At 36.9% G+C, this 17,482-nt stretch overlaps 1 protein-coding gene across 1 annotated transcript in view; it reads left to right on the forward strand.

Moving 5' to 3' along the window:
- The window catches only part of SCAMP1 (secretory carrier membrane protein 1), a 39,341-nt gene extending 22,146 nt beyond the window's left edge, over positions 1–17,195 (forward strand). Inside the window, exons 5-9 of the mRNA XM_065047390.1 lie at positions 1,747–1,875; positions 8,030–8,189; positions 9,881–9,982; positions 11,835–11,952; positions 13,769–17,195. Coding sequence (XP_064903462.1) covers positions 1,747–1,875; positions 8,030–8,189; positions 9,881–9,982; positions 11,835–11,952; positions 13,769–13,933 — 674 coding nt within the window. The 3' untranslated portion in view covers positions 13,934–17,195. The remainder of the gene's footprint in view (positions 1–1,746; positions 1,876–8,029; positions 8,190–9,880; positions 9,983–11,834; positions 11,953–13,768) is intronic.
- The last annotated feature ends 287 nt before the right edge of the window (positions 17,196–17,482 follow it).

The raw sequence follows: 17,482 nt of genomic DNA on the forward strand, positions 1-17,482 counted from the left end.
GGACAAGCTCGAGAAGTGGGCCCATGTGAACTACATGAGGTTCCACAAGGCCAAGTGGAAGGTCCTGAACCTGGGTCAGGGAAACTGCTGGTATCAATCTAGGCTGCTGGATGAAAGGATTGAGAGCAGCCCTGAGGAGATGGACTTGCGGGTACTTGGTGGGTGAAAGACTGGACATGAACCAGCAATGTGCACTTGCAGCCCAGAAGGGTAATCATATCTTGGGCTGCATGAAAAGGACCAGGACCAGCCAGTTGAGGGAGGTGATTCTGCCCCTCTGCTCCACTCTAGTGAGACCTCACCTGGAGTCCTGTGTCCAGCCCTGGAGTCCTCAGTACAGGAAAGACATGGACCTGTTGGAGAGGGGCCAGAGGAGGCCACAAAAATAATCACTGGGGTGGAACACCCCTCCTGTGAGGACAAGCTGAGAGTTGGGATTGTTCAGCCTGGAGAAGGGAAGGGGGAAGGCTCCAGGGAGACCTTATTGTGTGTGGCCATTCCATACTTAAAAGTGGCCTGTAAGAAAGATGGGGATAGACTTTTAAGCGGGGTCTGTTACAATAGGACAAGGTATAATGGTTTTGAACCTAAAGGAGTGGAGGTTCAGGCTAGACATGAGGAAGAAATTTTTTACCATTAGGGTGGTGAAACACTGGACCAGATTCCCCAGAGAGGTGGTGAATGCCCCATCCCTGGAAGCATTCAAGACATGGCTGAATGGGGCTCTGAGCAACCTGATCTAGTTGAACATATCCCTGCTCACAGCAAGGGGGGTTGGACTAGATGACCTTTGAAGATCCTTTCCGACCCATACCGTTCTGTGATTCATTCTAAGAGATTGCTAGAAAAACTTTGTCAGGATTTCAAATAAAGGTGCTTTTAGGTTAGTCTCTAGTTCAGCTCCAATTTTGGAATATGGTGATTAATGCTTCTGTTGCATCCAGAATTTGAAATGCTACGGTAAAAGTTTGTTGCAGTTATTATCTCAGTTTAATCTTTGAGTCTATGCTTGGTATGACTTGTGTTCAGCAGAATGTATACTGTACTCTGTGAGCAGATCAGCATACAGGAAATCCAGGTGTTTGGTACTGTGTCCTTTGCAGTGCCCTCACTATGTCACACAACTGTATGAAAATACAATGATGCTGTAGGGCAACTTCTTGTGACAAAAAAGTAGCTTAGACCATTTCAATAGCTGCTTTTCTTGAGGCTTATGGGCTTTGAGGTAAAGCTTAGACTGTAAACTGTATTGGGAACTAGTTCAAAGTGTTAGAGGTAGCCTGGTGTTAAAAATACAAGGATTCTGAGAATGGAGAATGCTTTTCAGTCCTCAGTCTTTGTGTTTAATCAAGTATGTGGGTATGGTGGGACATTAGGGAAACATGCATTTAGAAGCCAAGGAATTCTGAGAAATTGTCTTTGCCCATACCTGCTTGTTTTGTGAAGAATTCTCTTTTCTCATTACTTAATCAGAACTGTCAGATGCCTACTTAGTCTTCTACATGGATAAAATATTGCACTTTCCTTCATCTGTCTGCATTTCATTGTATTTTGTTTCTGAAGTTTATTTTTACTATTGTGTGAGGGCTGCTGATAAAACTCTTGGGTTTCCAGTAGTCCAAGTTTATCCATATGCTTGTGAAACTCATGCATAAAACAATTTTAACAAGCTCAAATGCGTATCTCTTTCTAGTAACAGAGATTAAAACTTTATTATAAAGCTATTTTTTTCTTTCTGCTTTGCAGGTAGAAAAAATAACTGGCCACCTCTTCCTGAGAATTTTCCAGTAGGTCCTTGTTTCTACCAGGACTTTTCTGTAGACATTCCTGTAGAATTCCAGAAGACAGTAAAGATTATGTACTATTTGTGGATGTGTAAGTATTTTCTAAAAAGAAAAAACAAAGTGCCTATTCAAACTTGATGGTACATACCAGCTTCTTTGGCTTTCAAAACGTCTGTAATGAGAAATTGTTTTAAGTATAGATGTCAAATGTTGGAAGTGAAATATTTTTGTTGGCTTCAGTTTTACAAGGATTAAATTATTTCATAGAAACGTCCACAGAAGAAAAGGAGGAGGATTATCCAAAGGAAATTTGGTTATAGTAGATTTCAGTTTTCTGGTTTAAGTATCTCTGTTGTTGTCAAATGAGCTTTGATCATTTAATAATAACGTTACTGTTTTTAAAATCAGCTTATGTATTAAGAAATATAGTACAAAATCAACGTTAATAGATGGAGTTTGAGAAGTAAAATATCCATTTACTTCAATATGCATAGCTTTATATAGTCTAATACGGTTTTTAGTCTACAGTGGACACTTAGTATCATTTTAGAATCATAAAATCATTTTGGTTGGAAAGGACCTTTAAGATTCCAGGAAAGGACCTTTAAGGTTCCAGTATAAGCTGGGGAATGACCTATTAGAGAGCAGTGTAGGGGAAAGGGACCTGGGGGTCCTGGTGGACAGAAGGATGACCGTGAGCCAGCACTGTGCCCTTGTGGCCAGGAAGGCCAATGACATCCTGGGGTGTATAAGAAGGGGGTTGGTCAGTAGGTCAGAGTGGTTCTCCTCCCCCTCTACTCCGCCCTGGTGAGACCGCACCTGGAATATTGTGTCCAGTTCTGGGCCCCTCAGTTCAAGAAGGACAGGGAACTGCTGGAGAGGGTCCAGCGCAGAGCAACAAAGATGATGAAGGAAGTGGAGCATCTCCCTTATGAGGAAAGGCTGAGGAAGCTGGGTCTCTTTAGCTTGGAGAAGAGGAGACTGAGGGGTGACCTCATTAATGTTTACAGATATGTGAAGGGTGAGTGTCATGAGGATGGAGCCAGGCTCTTCTCGGTGACAGCGAATGATAGGACAAGGGGTAATGGGTACAAACTGGAACACAAGAGGTTCCACTTAAATTTGAGAAGAAACTTCTTCTCAGTGAGGGTGACAGACACTGGACCAGGCTGCCCAGGGAGGTTGTGGAGTCTCTTTCTCTGGGGACATTCAGAACCCACGTGGATGCCTTCCTGTCTAACCTCATCTAGGTGTTCCTGCTCTGGCAGGGGGATTGGACTAGATGATCTTTCGAGGTCCCTTCCAATCCCTAACGTTCTGTGGTTCTGTGATCATCATGTCCAACTGTTAACTAACACTGCCAAGTCTACCACTAAACCACATCCCTGAGACCCTCATCTACATGTCTTTTAAACACCTTCAGGGATAGTGACTCCACCGCTTCCATGGGCAGCCTGTTCCAATGCCTGACAGCCCTTTCCAGGAAGAAATTTTTCCTAATATCCAATCTGAACCTCTCCTGGTGCAACTTGAGGCCATTTGCTCTTGTCCTGTCCCTTGCTGCTTGGGAGAAGAGACCAAGACCCTCCTCACCACAACCCCCTTGCAGGTAGTTGTAGACAGCAATAATGTCTCCCCTCAGCCTCCTTTTCCCCAGGCTAAACAGCCCCAGTTCCCTCAGCTGCTTCTCATAGGACTTTTTCTCCAGACCCCTCACCAGCTTTGCTACCCGTCTCTGAACTCTCTCCAGCACCTCAATGCCTTTCTTGTAGTGAGGAGCCCAAAACTGAACACAGGATTTGAGGTGGTGCCTCACCAGTGCTGAGTACAGGGGGATGATCACTTCCCTAGTCCTGCTGGCCACACTATTCCTGACACAAGCCAGGATGTTGTTGGCCTTTTTGGCCACCTGGGTATGCTGCTGGCTCATGTTCAGCCACCTGTTAGCCAACACCCCCTGGTCCTTTTTTTGCTGGGCTGCTTTCCAGCCACACAGTCTATTTTTAAAAAAAATAGTGTAAAGTAAAGTAGCTGACTTAATATAATTTCAGTCTGTTTAAAAAGTAGTGTACATTAGCTGAAGATTCAGTCCATGTTAAAATTATCCTTTGTACACCAAGAATGCTCTACACCATCTTTGTGGGCTTAATTTTGCTCTCATTCTGTTGCTGTATTTTGGCTGGAGAAATGCTGGATGAACCAATGTACAAGTGCCATGGCATTTCGTTCTTCTACCTTGTCTAGTGTGATGAGAGCCTAACAGCTTCTCTGAGACCAAGGAATTACAAAAGGTTTAGGTGCTGTTAAAATGTTTATGGCATACTAAGGGAAGGTGAATTTCAGAACTTTTCTTTAATTTTTTTTGGGGCTTCAGATTTAGTTAGCAAATCTCTGTAGTTTTACCTGTTAGTCTGGTAATCTTATTACTGTGATTGAACCACATAATTGTAACACATAAAATGAGCAGTCAGCATTGAATCAAGTGAATTCCACTTCGTCATAATCCATAGCTTTCTGTATTCATTGCTGGGTCATTAATCTTCAAATAAGCAACTAAATCCGCTGTAGAATGTGTGACTAGTCACCCCCATAAATCTGACAGACAATTAAGATTTATATGACATTTAAGATCAAGTACTCCAAAATTTTAGGATACTTACTAATTCTGGCCATTTGCAGGACTGAGTTGTGGAAGTGCTGCATGCTTCTAACACAAGGTGAAGTTAGGAAGAGAGAATTAGAATATTAATACTGTTTTTCCTTCTTATGGCCAAAAATAAATAAGCAGCACGGTTATAATATTTCAAAATATGTAGGAGTTGTGCTTTTATCCTAACATGAAAGATATTCTTCTAGGTAGAATGAGAGTTTACCTGAGTTCTCTTGCTCTTTTCCTGCTTTATCCGTAGTACTGTCCAACTGAGGGGTTACTCAGGAAGGAAGGAAAAGGACATAATAAAGGAAAAGAAAGACAAAATATAATTCAGGGTAAAAATGTAAATTAAAAAAATATGGGAAAAAGATGAAGTACAGAACTCTGTGCTTTAGGGCTGGTCTTTGAATCAGTCCTTGTGACTCCTCTTTCCCAGGATTGTATCTATGTGGTTTGGCTCATTTTTTGTTAGAGTGGCTGTGCTTCCACAGTGGAGGCACTTATTACCATAACAAACCAGCCTGCTTCTGCTTGTAGCTCTGCTTTAAGTCGTAGGTCCTCTTCCAGAACTCCCTAGGTCTTGTAAGGCCTGGGGGTTCTGTGAATGTAATCACATTTGCATAAATCTAGTACCGCGTGCTCAGCACTTTGTAAAGTAGGTTAGTTTTCCTCTTCCTTTTTAGCAGCCCTAGGAACAAACCTTACTGTTTCAGATTTGTGTGTTTCCATGGTTAGTAGCAATTTTTATATCCTTATTCTTAGTCTTTATATATCTGAGGAAACTTTTTTACCTGTTTCGAATCTATATGCTCTTTATCTGATGAGAAAACAAGCCTGTATCCCTATTCTGTGGATTCATCCACTTTTTTCTCTGTATCAGAACTCAGCATTTTCTGATTACTTGATGTGGTTTTGTCTTCACACTTTTTTTTTTTCCCCTTCCTGAGGAGACCCTCTGTTTTTTTTTCACTGACTCGGTGTTCCCATGGTTTTGTGCATTATAGCAATCAGTTAGAATGGCTTCTCTCAGCTGCCACTTGAGCTTTTCTGTTCTATCTTGGGTTTGTGACTGTTGCTGTTTTAGTGGCTTGCAGATAGAATTACAGTTTTCCTGCCTCTTTAGCAGTGAGCACGACTTTTTATGATCTTTCTGTGCTGTTACTAGTGAAATCTCTCATGTCTCTTGACCCATATCTAATGCCAAAATTATTTTGGCTCAGAAGCCTGTGTTTTCCAGCTACTTTCCCCACAGGCTGATAGCATGTACAAAATGAGTAGTACTGATTTTCAAAGAAAATTTCTCATTTGAAGTTACAAACCAAAGAGATGCTTAATCTCATGGACAGCTTTTGTGGCATTTGGGTTTGTTACTTTATATAGGTTGTGAATGTTTCCATTTTCTGTGAACAAGGCTTTTAAAGGTTTTCAAAGACCGATGACTTAAACCGTAGATTCTGGTAGAAGAACAATACCCTAATAATAATACTTCACCCATCCTTCTGTCTGAGGATACAATCAATAGTACATATATTATTCTGTTGATCTGCCTGTTCCTGAGAACCTCTAAGGATGGAAACTTCATAAACTCCTTCCAAGCCTGTTGTAGTTTGTTGCTGTCTTTTATCATTACAAGATGTTTCCAAGTATTCGATTTAACTGTCCCTTCCTGTGATTGATCTTCCCTGTTGTCCACTGTTGTTATGGAACACATTTATCCCTATTAATCATCTTGTTTTGGCTCTATTAGCATAGTTTATTCAGCTTTTTTTTGTAGGTTATGTTTTCTAGAGGTCTGATTGTTGCTTTCTTACAGATTTGCTGCTTGGTCCATTCCATATCATGGTTTTTTAGTGTGTAGCAACTCCTGGTCTTTATCTGTGATTCACTTCCAAACATTAATGGATGATAAAGTGTAGCTAATTAAGTCAGGGAATGTATATTTAAGTAGAATTCTTCTGTGCAAGGAAGTTTACATTAATAAAAATGAAGTTGAGTTTGAGTATTTATTAAACTAGTGTTATTTCCCATTGTTCACTCTTATGCTGTCATGAGTTCCTTTTTTTTTTTTAACTTAACTGCTTCTGCTGTTAGTTTTCTTAGATCACTTCACACTGAGTACTTTATTGGTATAGCTGTGAAGTTATTGTCATATAGACATTGCATGTTGCAGACTTCTGCTGAAGCCTTAGGCCATTTCAGCTCCCAGGTGGTTGTTAGCTTCTCATAACTTGTATCATCATTTAATCTGAAGAGGCAGGTAGGTGGAAGGTACTTTAAACTGTTACCGTGAACATAAAAGCACTTGTCCACACAGAAGCAAAGCTTATCTAGGTCAGCTAGTGAAGGTGCTGGCTCGAACAACAAATCCCTCTCTGCAGATTGCAGCAGGCAGAAAAGGATGAATGGAGCGAAGAGAGAATTGTCAGCCAAGTTCCCTGTCTTCATCCATAGCTTGCTATTAGTTGGTATTTACAGGTGAGGTTCTCCATTACAGTGGTGAAGTGGATTCCGATGTTGCTGGTTTTGTTGTGCTGATAACTATCAGTAGTAGGTCCACCGATGGTATTCTTTTTTTCAGAATCTTTATTATCTTACCAGTTCTGTTAACCTTACCTTCCAGTAGAATGACTAAAACGTTTCTCTTACATGAACTTACATGAAAAAATCATTGCTGCAAGGAAGGAGCAGCTTGTACACTCTCAATTAGAAATACTTTATCCTGGTCCACAAGGGCAGAAACTGTCCTCTGAGATAGCAAAATCACTCCTGAGTCACTGTTTATTGCTGAACAAAGACAAAATTCATGTTTGTATTTTAAGTCTGGCAGAATTAACTTCTGTGCCAGATAGCATGAAAGTAGCAGTTGTAATGTTTCTTAATACTGCTGTGTCTTTTCGTGTTCTAAGAACTACAGATATTTGAGATAAACTGTTAAGTAGTAGTGCCAATGCATTTTCTTTCGTAGAAGTACAAAAGTTAACCTGTAACAAGGCCTGCTGATGAGAAAATGCTAGTATTGAACTGAGAATGAAGCACTGAAAAAGGAAGATGTTAAAGACCAGTGTTACAAGAAATATTTGAATATGCAGTATGTACTAAAGGATCTAGGCCAGGTTCTTGGAGTCTTGTTTTACTGAGAAACATTTTTACTAAGTGGATAAAAATATTTACTTGATTACATGGAAGACAAAGTACTTTTCATGAAAGATTTTTTTGGAAACTTATTTTCAAATGTAAAGTTATGCCAAATTGATGATGCATTAAAAAGTATCAATTATTGCAGCTGTAGAAACCTTTGTTTTCATAATTTTAAGTTTGACAATGATTTGCTTTTTATTATAAGATTTTTTTCCTTCACCATATACCTGATAGTACTTGAATTTTCATGTTCAATACTTTTATTTGTGATACAGGGTTTACCTGAAAGTTAGAAAACTGTATAAAAATCAGCTTATTGCTAAGGGTATTGATTATTGCCAGCATGCTGATGCTTTGTTTAAAAATGTGCAGTTTGGGTTTTAACTTTAACAGTTGTAATAATTTATTGTATATACACAACTTAATTAAGACTATTTTGCTTTTGCTTCTACAGTCCATACAGTGACACTGTTTCTTAATATCTTTGGATGTTTGGCCTGGTTTTACGTTGATGCTACGCGAGGGGTTGATTTTGGATTGAGTATTCTCTGGTTCTTGCTTTTTACCCCTTGTTCTTTTGTCTGCTGGTACAGACCACTTTATGGAGCTTTCAGGTAACAACTTCAGCTTGACTTAGGATATTTAAAAACTTGTTGAAATGCGTTAAGATGTCAATTTGCTTGATTATCATTATGATAATCCTTTAGTGTGCTTTCATTAGAAACAAGTTGTATGTTTGCCATTAATTCAGTTGTTATATTTGAAACATAGATGGCAATAGTTAGAAATATCATGGAATATCCTTTGAAGTATTTATAGCTTCTACCATTGCCACAATACTTGTAGGAAATACTTAATTTTATATTGGGCTGATAACAATTTTAAGGAGAATTCTCATGAAATCTTTATCCCTGCACACCAGGAATTTAAGTAGGTTAATAGTTAAGAGTGTCTTAGATCTTTGGCTTCCCGAATGAACTTCATAAAATTCTACACTTAAAAATCTAATATTGTTAGGTGACCTACAGCGTCTGTAATTGGAGTAACCGAGATTCTTAAGAATGAGTAAACCAGGTGTATGGTAATCAAACTTCTCTGTTTTTCCCAGCTTTTAGCAATCTTTGCAGACTTCCAAGCATGATGTGTGGTAGCTTTGTGTTTAAGAATAGAATAGTTGGTTTGCATGCAAAAAGGATGTGTGTGTTTGTTTTTTTTTTTCTGAAAATCAGCATGTAGACATTCTAAATGCTGTACTCTTACGTATTTCTTGAGATTTTTTTTTTAACCTTGAAGTGATTCAGGTTATTCTCTCTTAAAATGCACTAATTCTTGTAGAGAAAGATTGATAGCCCCAAATTGCAATTAAGCATAACTTTTAGACTAAAGGAGATGTTTCTTTTTGCTAACCAAGGAGATATTGCTGTACCCACACATCTTTGACGAATCATGTAGTTTAACTTGCATTTACTCTCTGGTAAATACATGGCTTTTCTTATTGAAAATTGATTGTTTGGAAGACTACTACTTGCATATTCAACTGCTTTTGGTCAGTTGCTCAGCTGGAAATGAAATAGTTATTGAACTGAATGGTTGAATAAATAGAAATTAGCAGAATCCCTTCTACGGGAAGAGCTAGTTGTTCTCTGACTTAACTGATTTCTACTTTCTTTAGAATTTTGGTAGCAAACACATTTGTGATCATTAGTTTTGATAGCAATAAGTTTAGGTGTTAGAGATTTTGGTCGTTGTACATATATACCTTTTTTTTTACCACTTTCAGTCTTTGTCAGGCTGGCATTTTTAGTAATTTAAATAGAAAACCTATTTTGTATATTTTGCTTTTAAGCAACAACTGCTTCAGTAATCTGGTCTGCACCATGCTTCAGTAATTCCATACTAGATTTTATTTCCTTTTATGAGTAATGTATTTTCTTCCCATCCTGCCAGCACTCTGAATTTCAGTCTGAAAGTGGAGCAGAATTCTGTTCTTCATTCTTTGTAACAAAACTTCTGTATTTAGTTTAAGAGGCCCTGCTCTGTGCTGAATAGAGCACTAAGGAATAGGAACTTCCTGGTGTTCTCATCTGTTAGAGGTGCAGGTGGCAAAAATACTATCTTGAAGCAGATCTTGTAAATAAACACTACAAAACCATGGAATTACTGATACTTCAAGTCACTGTCAATAAATGAAAGCACTTTTCCTCTATTTAATGCAGAAAATATTTTTATATTCGTACTGCAATATTTGCAAAAGGTCATTAATTTCCTGGCAGCTTTAATCTTTCCCCCCTGCCCTCTCTTTCAGGAGCGACAGTTCATTCAGGTTCTTTGTGTTCTTCTTTGTATATATCTGTCAGTTTGCTGTACATGTACTTCAAGCTGCAGGATTTCAAAGATGGGGAAACTGGTGAGTATTCTGTTTGCTGTTGAATTGTACTTTCTGCAAGACAAACACTTAGAGTTGATACACCACCTGCAACATAGTCTGTTTTTTCAAACAACCTCTTGTGTTCCCTGGAATTGTTACATTTAGCACTCAAAAAAGCATTTTTTGAGTGCTCTTAACTAGAAGTGGGTGAAACATACCCCAGGAGTATGAGGTACTTATGTTATTAGGCTGATGAAAATTTTATCCTTCAGTGTAAACTACTTTGAACTATTCTTTTGTGTATTACCTTCTGTATTTTGGTGTTTTGTAGAGATGTTATTTGCTCTATATTTAAGAAAAAGACATTAGCAAAACTTTGAGAAAATGAAAATTAGTAATAATATAATGTTTACATGTTATTTCGCATCATTAGTTATTTCTAATTATGTTATTGTTACTACTTCTTAAGGAGGTTTATGGCTAAAATGTAGAAGTCGATAGTGTATTTGAGTGAATATAGTGGTATATATTTGATATTATTTGAAATCTTATTTGTCTGAGTCAGCTCCTTCTTCTGTAATAGTTTATTTTTCTTTTTGATGCTTGTAAGTGTATAAGCTTTTACACAAAGATTTTATGTGTATTGTCATTCACTGGAGTCTTCGAGGTCTAATATTCAGATTTTACAAGAAAAAGCTATTGGGAATCAGTCACCATCCTTGGAGAAAAAAAACCAACAAGATTGAATTAACTGAAAGCGTGTTTATAGCAGCAAGCTGGTAGCATGGAGAGCCATGATTGGCAGCACTGTAGCTGGGTAATGGCACTCTCTGTATCTGTGCTTTTTGCTGCTTCCAGCATATGTAAGGCAGACAAAAGAGCATTGCTTTAGAACTGTAGTGTAAGGAAGGATCCTGTTTTGTTGGTTTTGCTTCTGAATCTGGTATTTTGGTTTTTCATAGATAAATTGATTAACATTGACAAAACAAAAAGTGTTTTAGAGGTCTAACTCTCCAAGTATGTGGAGTGTGCTTTTAAGGATACTTGAAGAAAGGGTATGAAAAGTAGCCAGATGATCAGAAAATGCTAATTAGAGTTTGGATTTTGGAGTTTTGTGGTAGAGTCTGTTGGACATAGGGGATATCAATGCAGTTTGAAACAAGTAGAGGAAAGCTTTAAGCTTGTTTGGGTTTACAGAAATTTTTTACCTTTTTTTTTTTTTCTCTGGAAGAATCTTTTCCATTTTCATGTTTTGTTTTTCTTAAGGCATCCTGCCTTTTCTGAGTTCAAGTTTGATATTGTATTTTTCTGTTAGTGTTTCAGTTTTGAAGAATGGGGAAATGTTTGAAGTAGCTACTGAGATAGCAGTGTTTTCTGTTAGTTAATCTGATTCTGTCTGCTTCAAAATTTTGTGTTTACCTCAATTGCTAGAGCATCACTGCGTGGATACAGTTAAGTGAGTCTTCCTGCATAGAAGCTGTATGTGTGTATTATGTTTATGTTTTCTGTTTAGAGAAGCTGGAAGCTATATTTTTAGGGACATTTTATCTTCCACGAAATAATGTAGTTTTATATCAATCTGAAATGATAGTTTGACAAAAAAAAAAAACCCTAAATGTTGAAAATACATTCTTTACAATTCTACCCAAAGATAATAATCTTCATGGTATTTTTTTTAATAGTTTCACTGCATGCATTGGGAAAAATGAAAACTAAGCTCTAAGAGCTTATTATAGAACTGAATTATGCTTACATAAAATTCCCTTTACTTTTCCTTCAAAAATATTGAAAGTTGATCAGAACCAGGAAGATATAAAGCTCCCCTTAGGTACCTGTGGTTGAATGGTTTATGTGCTGTTCTAGTAAAGTTTGTTCTTTCTTTTTCCTTCAGTGGGTGGATTTCATCTCTTACTGGTCTTAACAAGAGTATTCCTGTTGGCATTATGATGATAATCATAGCTGCACTCTTCACAGCATCTGCTGTTATCTCATTAGTTATGTTTAAAAAGGTAAGTTGCATATTTATCCCCTCTTCTGTTTCTTATGTTGGATCTGGATTTTGCTTTCCTGCTTGAGAGGTGCTCTCTTAGCAAGTAGCGGGGATTAAATTATATTCTTGGGGGTGTGCCTTACCTATTATCAACTGTACTTTTTTTGCTTATACTGTTCTGGAGTTTAAAAATGCAGTTTGTGCAACGCACTTATTTTCTGCAAACTAAAATGGGGAAGGATAGCTCTGAATAGGATAAACTGGGAGGTAAGTCCACAATGAGAGGGTCGGTGAATGCACTGAACGCTGTGATTGTGTCTGTAGATGCCGGGTTCTGATTTTCGAATCTGTGGTGATTCATCATGCTGAGTGAAGGGTGATTCAAATAATTCTAAGTTTCAGCTTTTACAAAAATCAGTTACATTAAAATCAATAGAAGTGGGAGATGCCTGGCACCTCAGAAAAGTATTTTTATTTCTCTGCTTCTATTTCAACATTTTATTGTCAATTAGTGATTGCATAGCATAAAAGCTCAAAGAAAGATACTTTTTGCGCTTGGCTCCTTTTTGTGAATTTCCATCCAGAAGACCTAAGTTTAGATATGAATGTGCTAGTAAGTTTTTGATGCTTTTTAGATAAGATGTAACTGAGAATTCTGTAACTGATGTTGTGCTGGCAATTCTAATAATTCAGCCTTAGTTGCAGTTATGCTGAAAAGATTTTTCACATTCCCAAAGTCTTCTGGCCTGTTTACAGTAAGCTAGAAATTCTAAGTTTTGCCTGGAGATTCCCCTTCTCCTTATTTGTTTTCTGCATAAATATTCAGGTACAGTAGAAAGAAACAAGAAAAAATTATGGCAGAGAAATTTTTTTACATTCTTCCTACTGTATGCATCTGGATTCTTTTCAAAAAATCTGCATACTCAGATGTGACCTGGTGTATCTTTATGAATGAGAAGTAGTTACATTTATAACAAAGAAAAAAGTTACTAAACTAACTTTCTTGCTACAGTTAAATGAAAACTTCTTTACGGTATTATTTGACAATTCTATTGTGACTTGATTGAATATGACTCAGAAATAGTATTTTAGTTAGTTCCTCAAGATTCGTCTTTTTATTGTACTAGGGATTATATGCCATATTGTTTAATACCTGTGCTTACTATGCAGAGCTATTGGTCATCCCACTAGTTTAGTAGATATGTATCTGCATTATTAGGGTATTTTGTACTTACTCAGTCGTAGCTTAGCTTGTTCTTGTGACTGTATCAATGAGAAATTAAAATGTTTCTAAAAACTAAGTAGAAAAAAGTTCACTAATATGTTATTGACACAGTAGATTCAAAACTACTTTTTTGGTTTTGTCAAAACTACTTTTTTGTTTTGGCTTTTTTTTTAAGCATGTACACTTACCAACTCTTCTAAGGAGTGTGACAAGCTGTAAACAAATTGACCCAGAAGACATTTTTGCAAGCTGTGTGCCCTGTGTTATGCTAAGCATGCAGCCTGTTTGTGTATTTTATATATGTTATTTCAGACAGTTGATACCACACACATTTTTGTAAAGACCTGTGAGACCTGTCTAAATTTGCAGAAAGCTACAGGTATTCCTACAGTCAAACCGTGCATGCACCAGGGCAACCAAAAGTTGTAGGATTTGTGTGGAAAAAAAGTCCATTTACTCATTTCTGGATCCTCCCAAATACATAAGGAAACCATATTTCTCCACCACACAGCTCTGCTTGGCATTTGAGAATTTGCTATTAGCCTACCAAGAAATGGAAGGGTCAGCGCCATGTTTTCACTGCTTTTCCGCCACTTTTCCACCTCCCTAGGTGCATGGTCTCTACCGCACGACTGGTGCCAGTTTTGAGAAGGCGCAGCAGGAGTTCGCAACGGGAGTGATGTCCAACAAAACTGTACAAACTGCTGCAGCCAACGCCGCATCAACAGCAGCAACCAGTGCGGCTCAAAACGCCTTCAAGGGAAACCGCATGTAGGGAAACATAAAAAGTCATCACGGTTCTCTTCGATTGTACCTTATTTTCCAGCTACTTATAATATTCCCTAAAAGCCTAGGTCAAAATTCACACAGCATGTTTGTCTCTTCTGCAGCTGTGCATGGGTAAAATGGGAAATGTTTGGTTTATTTTATTATAAACTTATTTATTTTAAAAATATAGCCATTCTTTTCCCTTCTTTAAGATGTTGCATTCTAGAATATAAAGCCTTCCATATTATATGGAGGAAAAATAATTTCAACAGTTGGCCTAAGAATTAATTATGTTATATAATGATTAAATAAATGTATTAATAATTTTGAAGGTATTTTAGTGGTTCACTCTAGGGTTATTTTGGGGGTTGGATCAATTATTTTTCTTCGTAAGAACTCTTTTTCCTATTTCTGCTATAAGAAGTGGAGTAGGCTGAGAGATGTAGCAAGTTAAGTTTGGCTACTACTTTTACCGTTTCAGCAGCTGCTGGAGAACAAATACGAGTAGATATTATAAATTCTTTCCTTGCGTTTTTTTTTCTAGGATAAGTCTTTTGATATAAGCCTGTAAGTTTGCATGAGTACTGTTGAGTTACTTGATCTTGTTTAAATAGTGTTTTGCTCCAGAATTTACCTGTGCCACTTTATAATGGTAGCGTTTGTTTGTATCTATTTTCATGGAGTATTCTCTACCTGTGAGAAATGGCTATGGTACATAAACATTCTCTGTAATGGAATGTGTAATGCAGTGTACACTTTTAAGGAAGTCAAATGATGGTTTAAATCACAAAGCTAAATGATTATATATTTGCTGGTTTTAATTTCAGTATTCATGTACTGGAGTAATAATTTTGCTGGAAAAGAAATGGATACTGACTTTTAGAACACTAGTTTCTTGCCCTCCTTCTCTCTTCTCTGTGCAGTGGTATTTTGTTGTATTTGGAAATTTTTTGGTTTTTTTTAATGTAGATTTGTGTTTAACAGTGGTACTAAATCTCTAGCCTAGTGAGTCACTCTGCTTTCTGCTTGTCCAAAAACCTACACATACAGTATTTAATTTTCTAACAGGAATATTGTCTAAACCCAAGATTTTTAGGCAATGGCATTTAACAGATACTTGAATTCATTTTAACATTAACTCAGCCATCTCTATGATGTGATTTAAGCTGAGGGAAAAAAACCTTTTAAACTATTTTGAGTTGGAAAAGTAAGAAATCTTCATCTTTAACAAAATCAAATTTTAACTCATTGGACTGGAGGCCTAAGAGATTAAATTGCTGCTGTGGAACTGAACAATCCATAATGGTACCTACCATCATAATATTCTACAATATAATCAAGTCTTAGTGTAATGTCATATTTCTGTCCTTTGAAGACTAGTTATATTCTTGGATTGCCTCATGAGTCTTATGCACAATACTATGGATGTTTTTTCAAACTGTGTTTTAGAAAATGAAAACAGGAAGAACGACAACCCACAACCTATGTAAGTACACACTGCAGCTGAAATGAATTCAGCTCTTGAGGTGAACCACCTTTAGTAAGGCAGCATAAAATTCTGAGGCCCCTCCATGCCCTGAATGTGGACCCACGGTCACAGCTTCTTTTTCACTACACTGTATTCATAATAACAGAAGAGCATTACAAAAAATAAAACGCCCAGCTTAATCCCTGGATTAGTGTTGTAGTGTTAGTATGAAGTCCCTATTAGTCTCCTTTATTTTACTAATTTCTTTAATTCCAACTTCAATGTGGATAAATGAAGTAGTTTCACCTATGCTGAAGTTCATACTAATGAATATACTTGTCTCTAAATGTTCTCAGCATCATGAAATTAAAAGCAATTTAAACATTCTGTGTAACAGGGACTCTAAAATTTCATACTAGTGGACATGCTAGCATTGAACTTAAATTTGTGTGGAATGCTATTAAAAGCTTTCCAGCCAGAAGTCACTATTTTTTGTTGAGATCAGATGTAATCCTTCTAGCAGCTGTATATCAAGATTGTTAATGGTTGGACTCAGTGATCTTAAAGGTCTTTTCCAACCCAAGTGATTCTATGGTTCTATGATTGTTCTTTTCATAATCTTCTAGACTTGAGGATTGTCTCTAGGAACTCTACTATGGATTATTTTTAAATCTAAATTTAAGCTATTATCTTGATATCTCTTGGATAGGAATCCCAGCGACATGATCCTTGGAATTTAACTGAAGTTGAAAGACTGTATAATAACATACATTACCAAAATCCATTATGGAAAAAAAATCAGGAACATACCTGAGTTTGGCAGGTAGATTTTTTTTTTTTTTTTTTTTTTTTTTAATTCCCCAAAAATGTTGACAGGCTCTTTGAGAAAACATATTTAATGTCCTCTCTATAGGGAGCATTGATTTGTAATGTCATGGGTTGAATAGACTGTTTTAACCTCCTAAGTGAAATTGAAGGTTCAGTTACACATGAATTGTTTAAACCAGAAATTTCTGATGCTTTGCAGCTCAAAAGGGAGAAGTTTGATTTTTAGCTTTGACAAGAGAAGGCTGATATTTGTTAAAATATTTTGTACCAACAAAACCTAGATTTTTTCAGTCTCTTATTAATTGATTGGAGTATGGTGCCCATTTAAGTTGTCATTTTGTTGTATTGTGGCAAATTGACTACAAAGTATGAAGTTTAAACACTGGAATGTCAGTAGTCATTGATCTGTAATTTAGGAGTTGGTTTTATTTATCTGAGGGATGTTTGTATATTTTGTAAATTACTAACAAGGCTCTACCATCCTGGTGAATGTCATGGTTCTGTACAAATGCACTTCTGTCCTTCTGTTGCATGTCTGAGTAGTTAGAAGTTTTGTATATTTATTGTATTAACACCGTGTCATAGAATAAACAAAGACTTTTTTTCGTGGATGTTTGCTCTGCATAGTATTGACCAATATGGGGATTTCTCTTTTAACTGTCAGGGTAACATGCAGGGCAGCTGATCTATGTAAAAGTCTTGCTTGGTTTTTATAATTGTGTATATAAATGCTGTAATTCTGCTGAATGGGGAAGCAATATGTCCACTGTCAAAATAATGTTAAGGTACTGAGAATTAGTCTACTCAACTGTTACAAAGAAAACTCTTAAACACTTGCAGCCCACTTTCTTGTGCTGTAAACTTATAAGGGTGAAAATCTAAACATGTTCTGTCATTACTGAATGAAATTCTACAGGTATTGAGTGAATCTTAAACTACTATTGAAAGTAAAATGAAGTTGGTGAAAACAGCATTGCTTTGGTACTGTTTATTTTCCTAATTTCTGCTTATGAATTGACATTTCTGTATCACTGCTGTGTCTTGGTCTTCTTTTAGCCATTATCAAAGTATTTTGATTTTTTTTTTTCATATAGTAACTCTAACAGCTGCTTTCTAGTACTGGATTTATTACTGGGTTTTCTTTGAAGGGTAAAACTATTTCATCTAGGCCACGGTGATATAGCTACATTTGCAAATGCACAATACAGATAACAGCACTTTGAGATACAGTCACGATTATTTTGGGAGATTATATATGTC

This window comes from Columba livia, chromosome Z, assembly GCF_036013475.1.
Source record: "Columba livia isolate bColLiv1 breed racing homer chromosome Z, bColLiv1.pat.W.v2, whole genome shotgun sequence".
Taxonomy (NCBI): Eukaryota; Metazoa; Chordata; class Aves; order Columbiformes; family Columbidae; genus Columba; species Columba livia.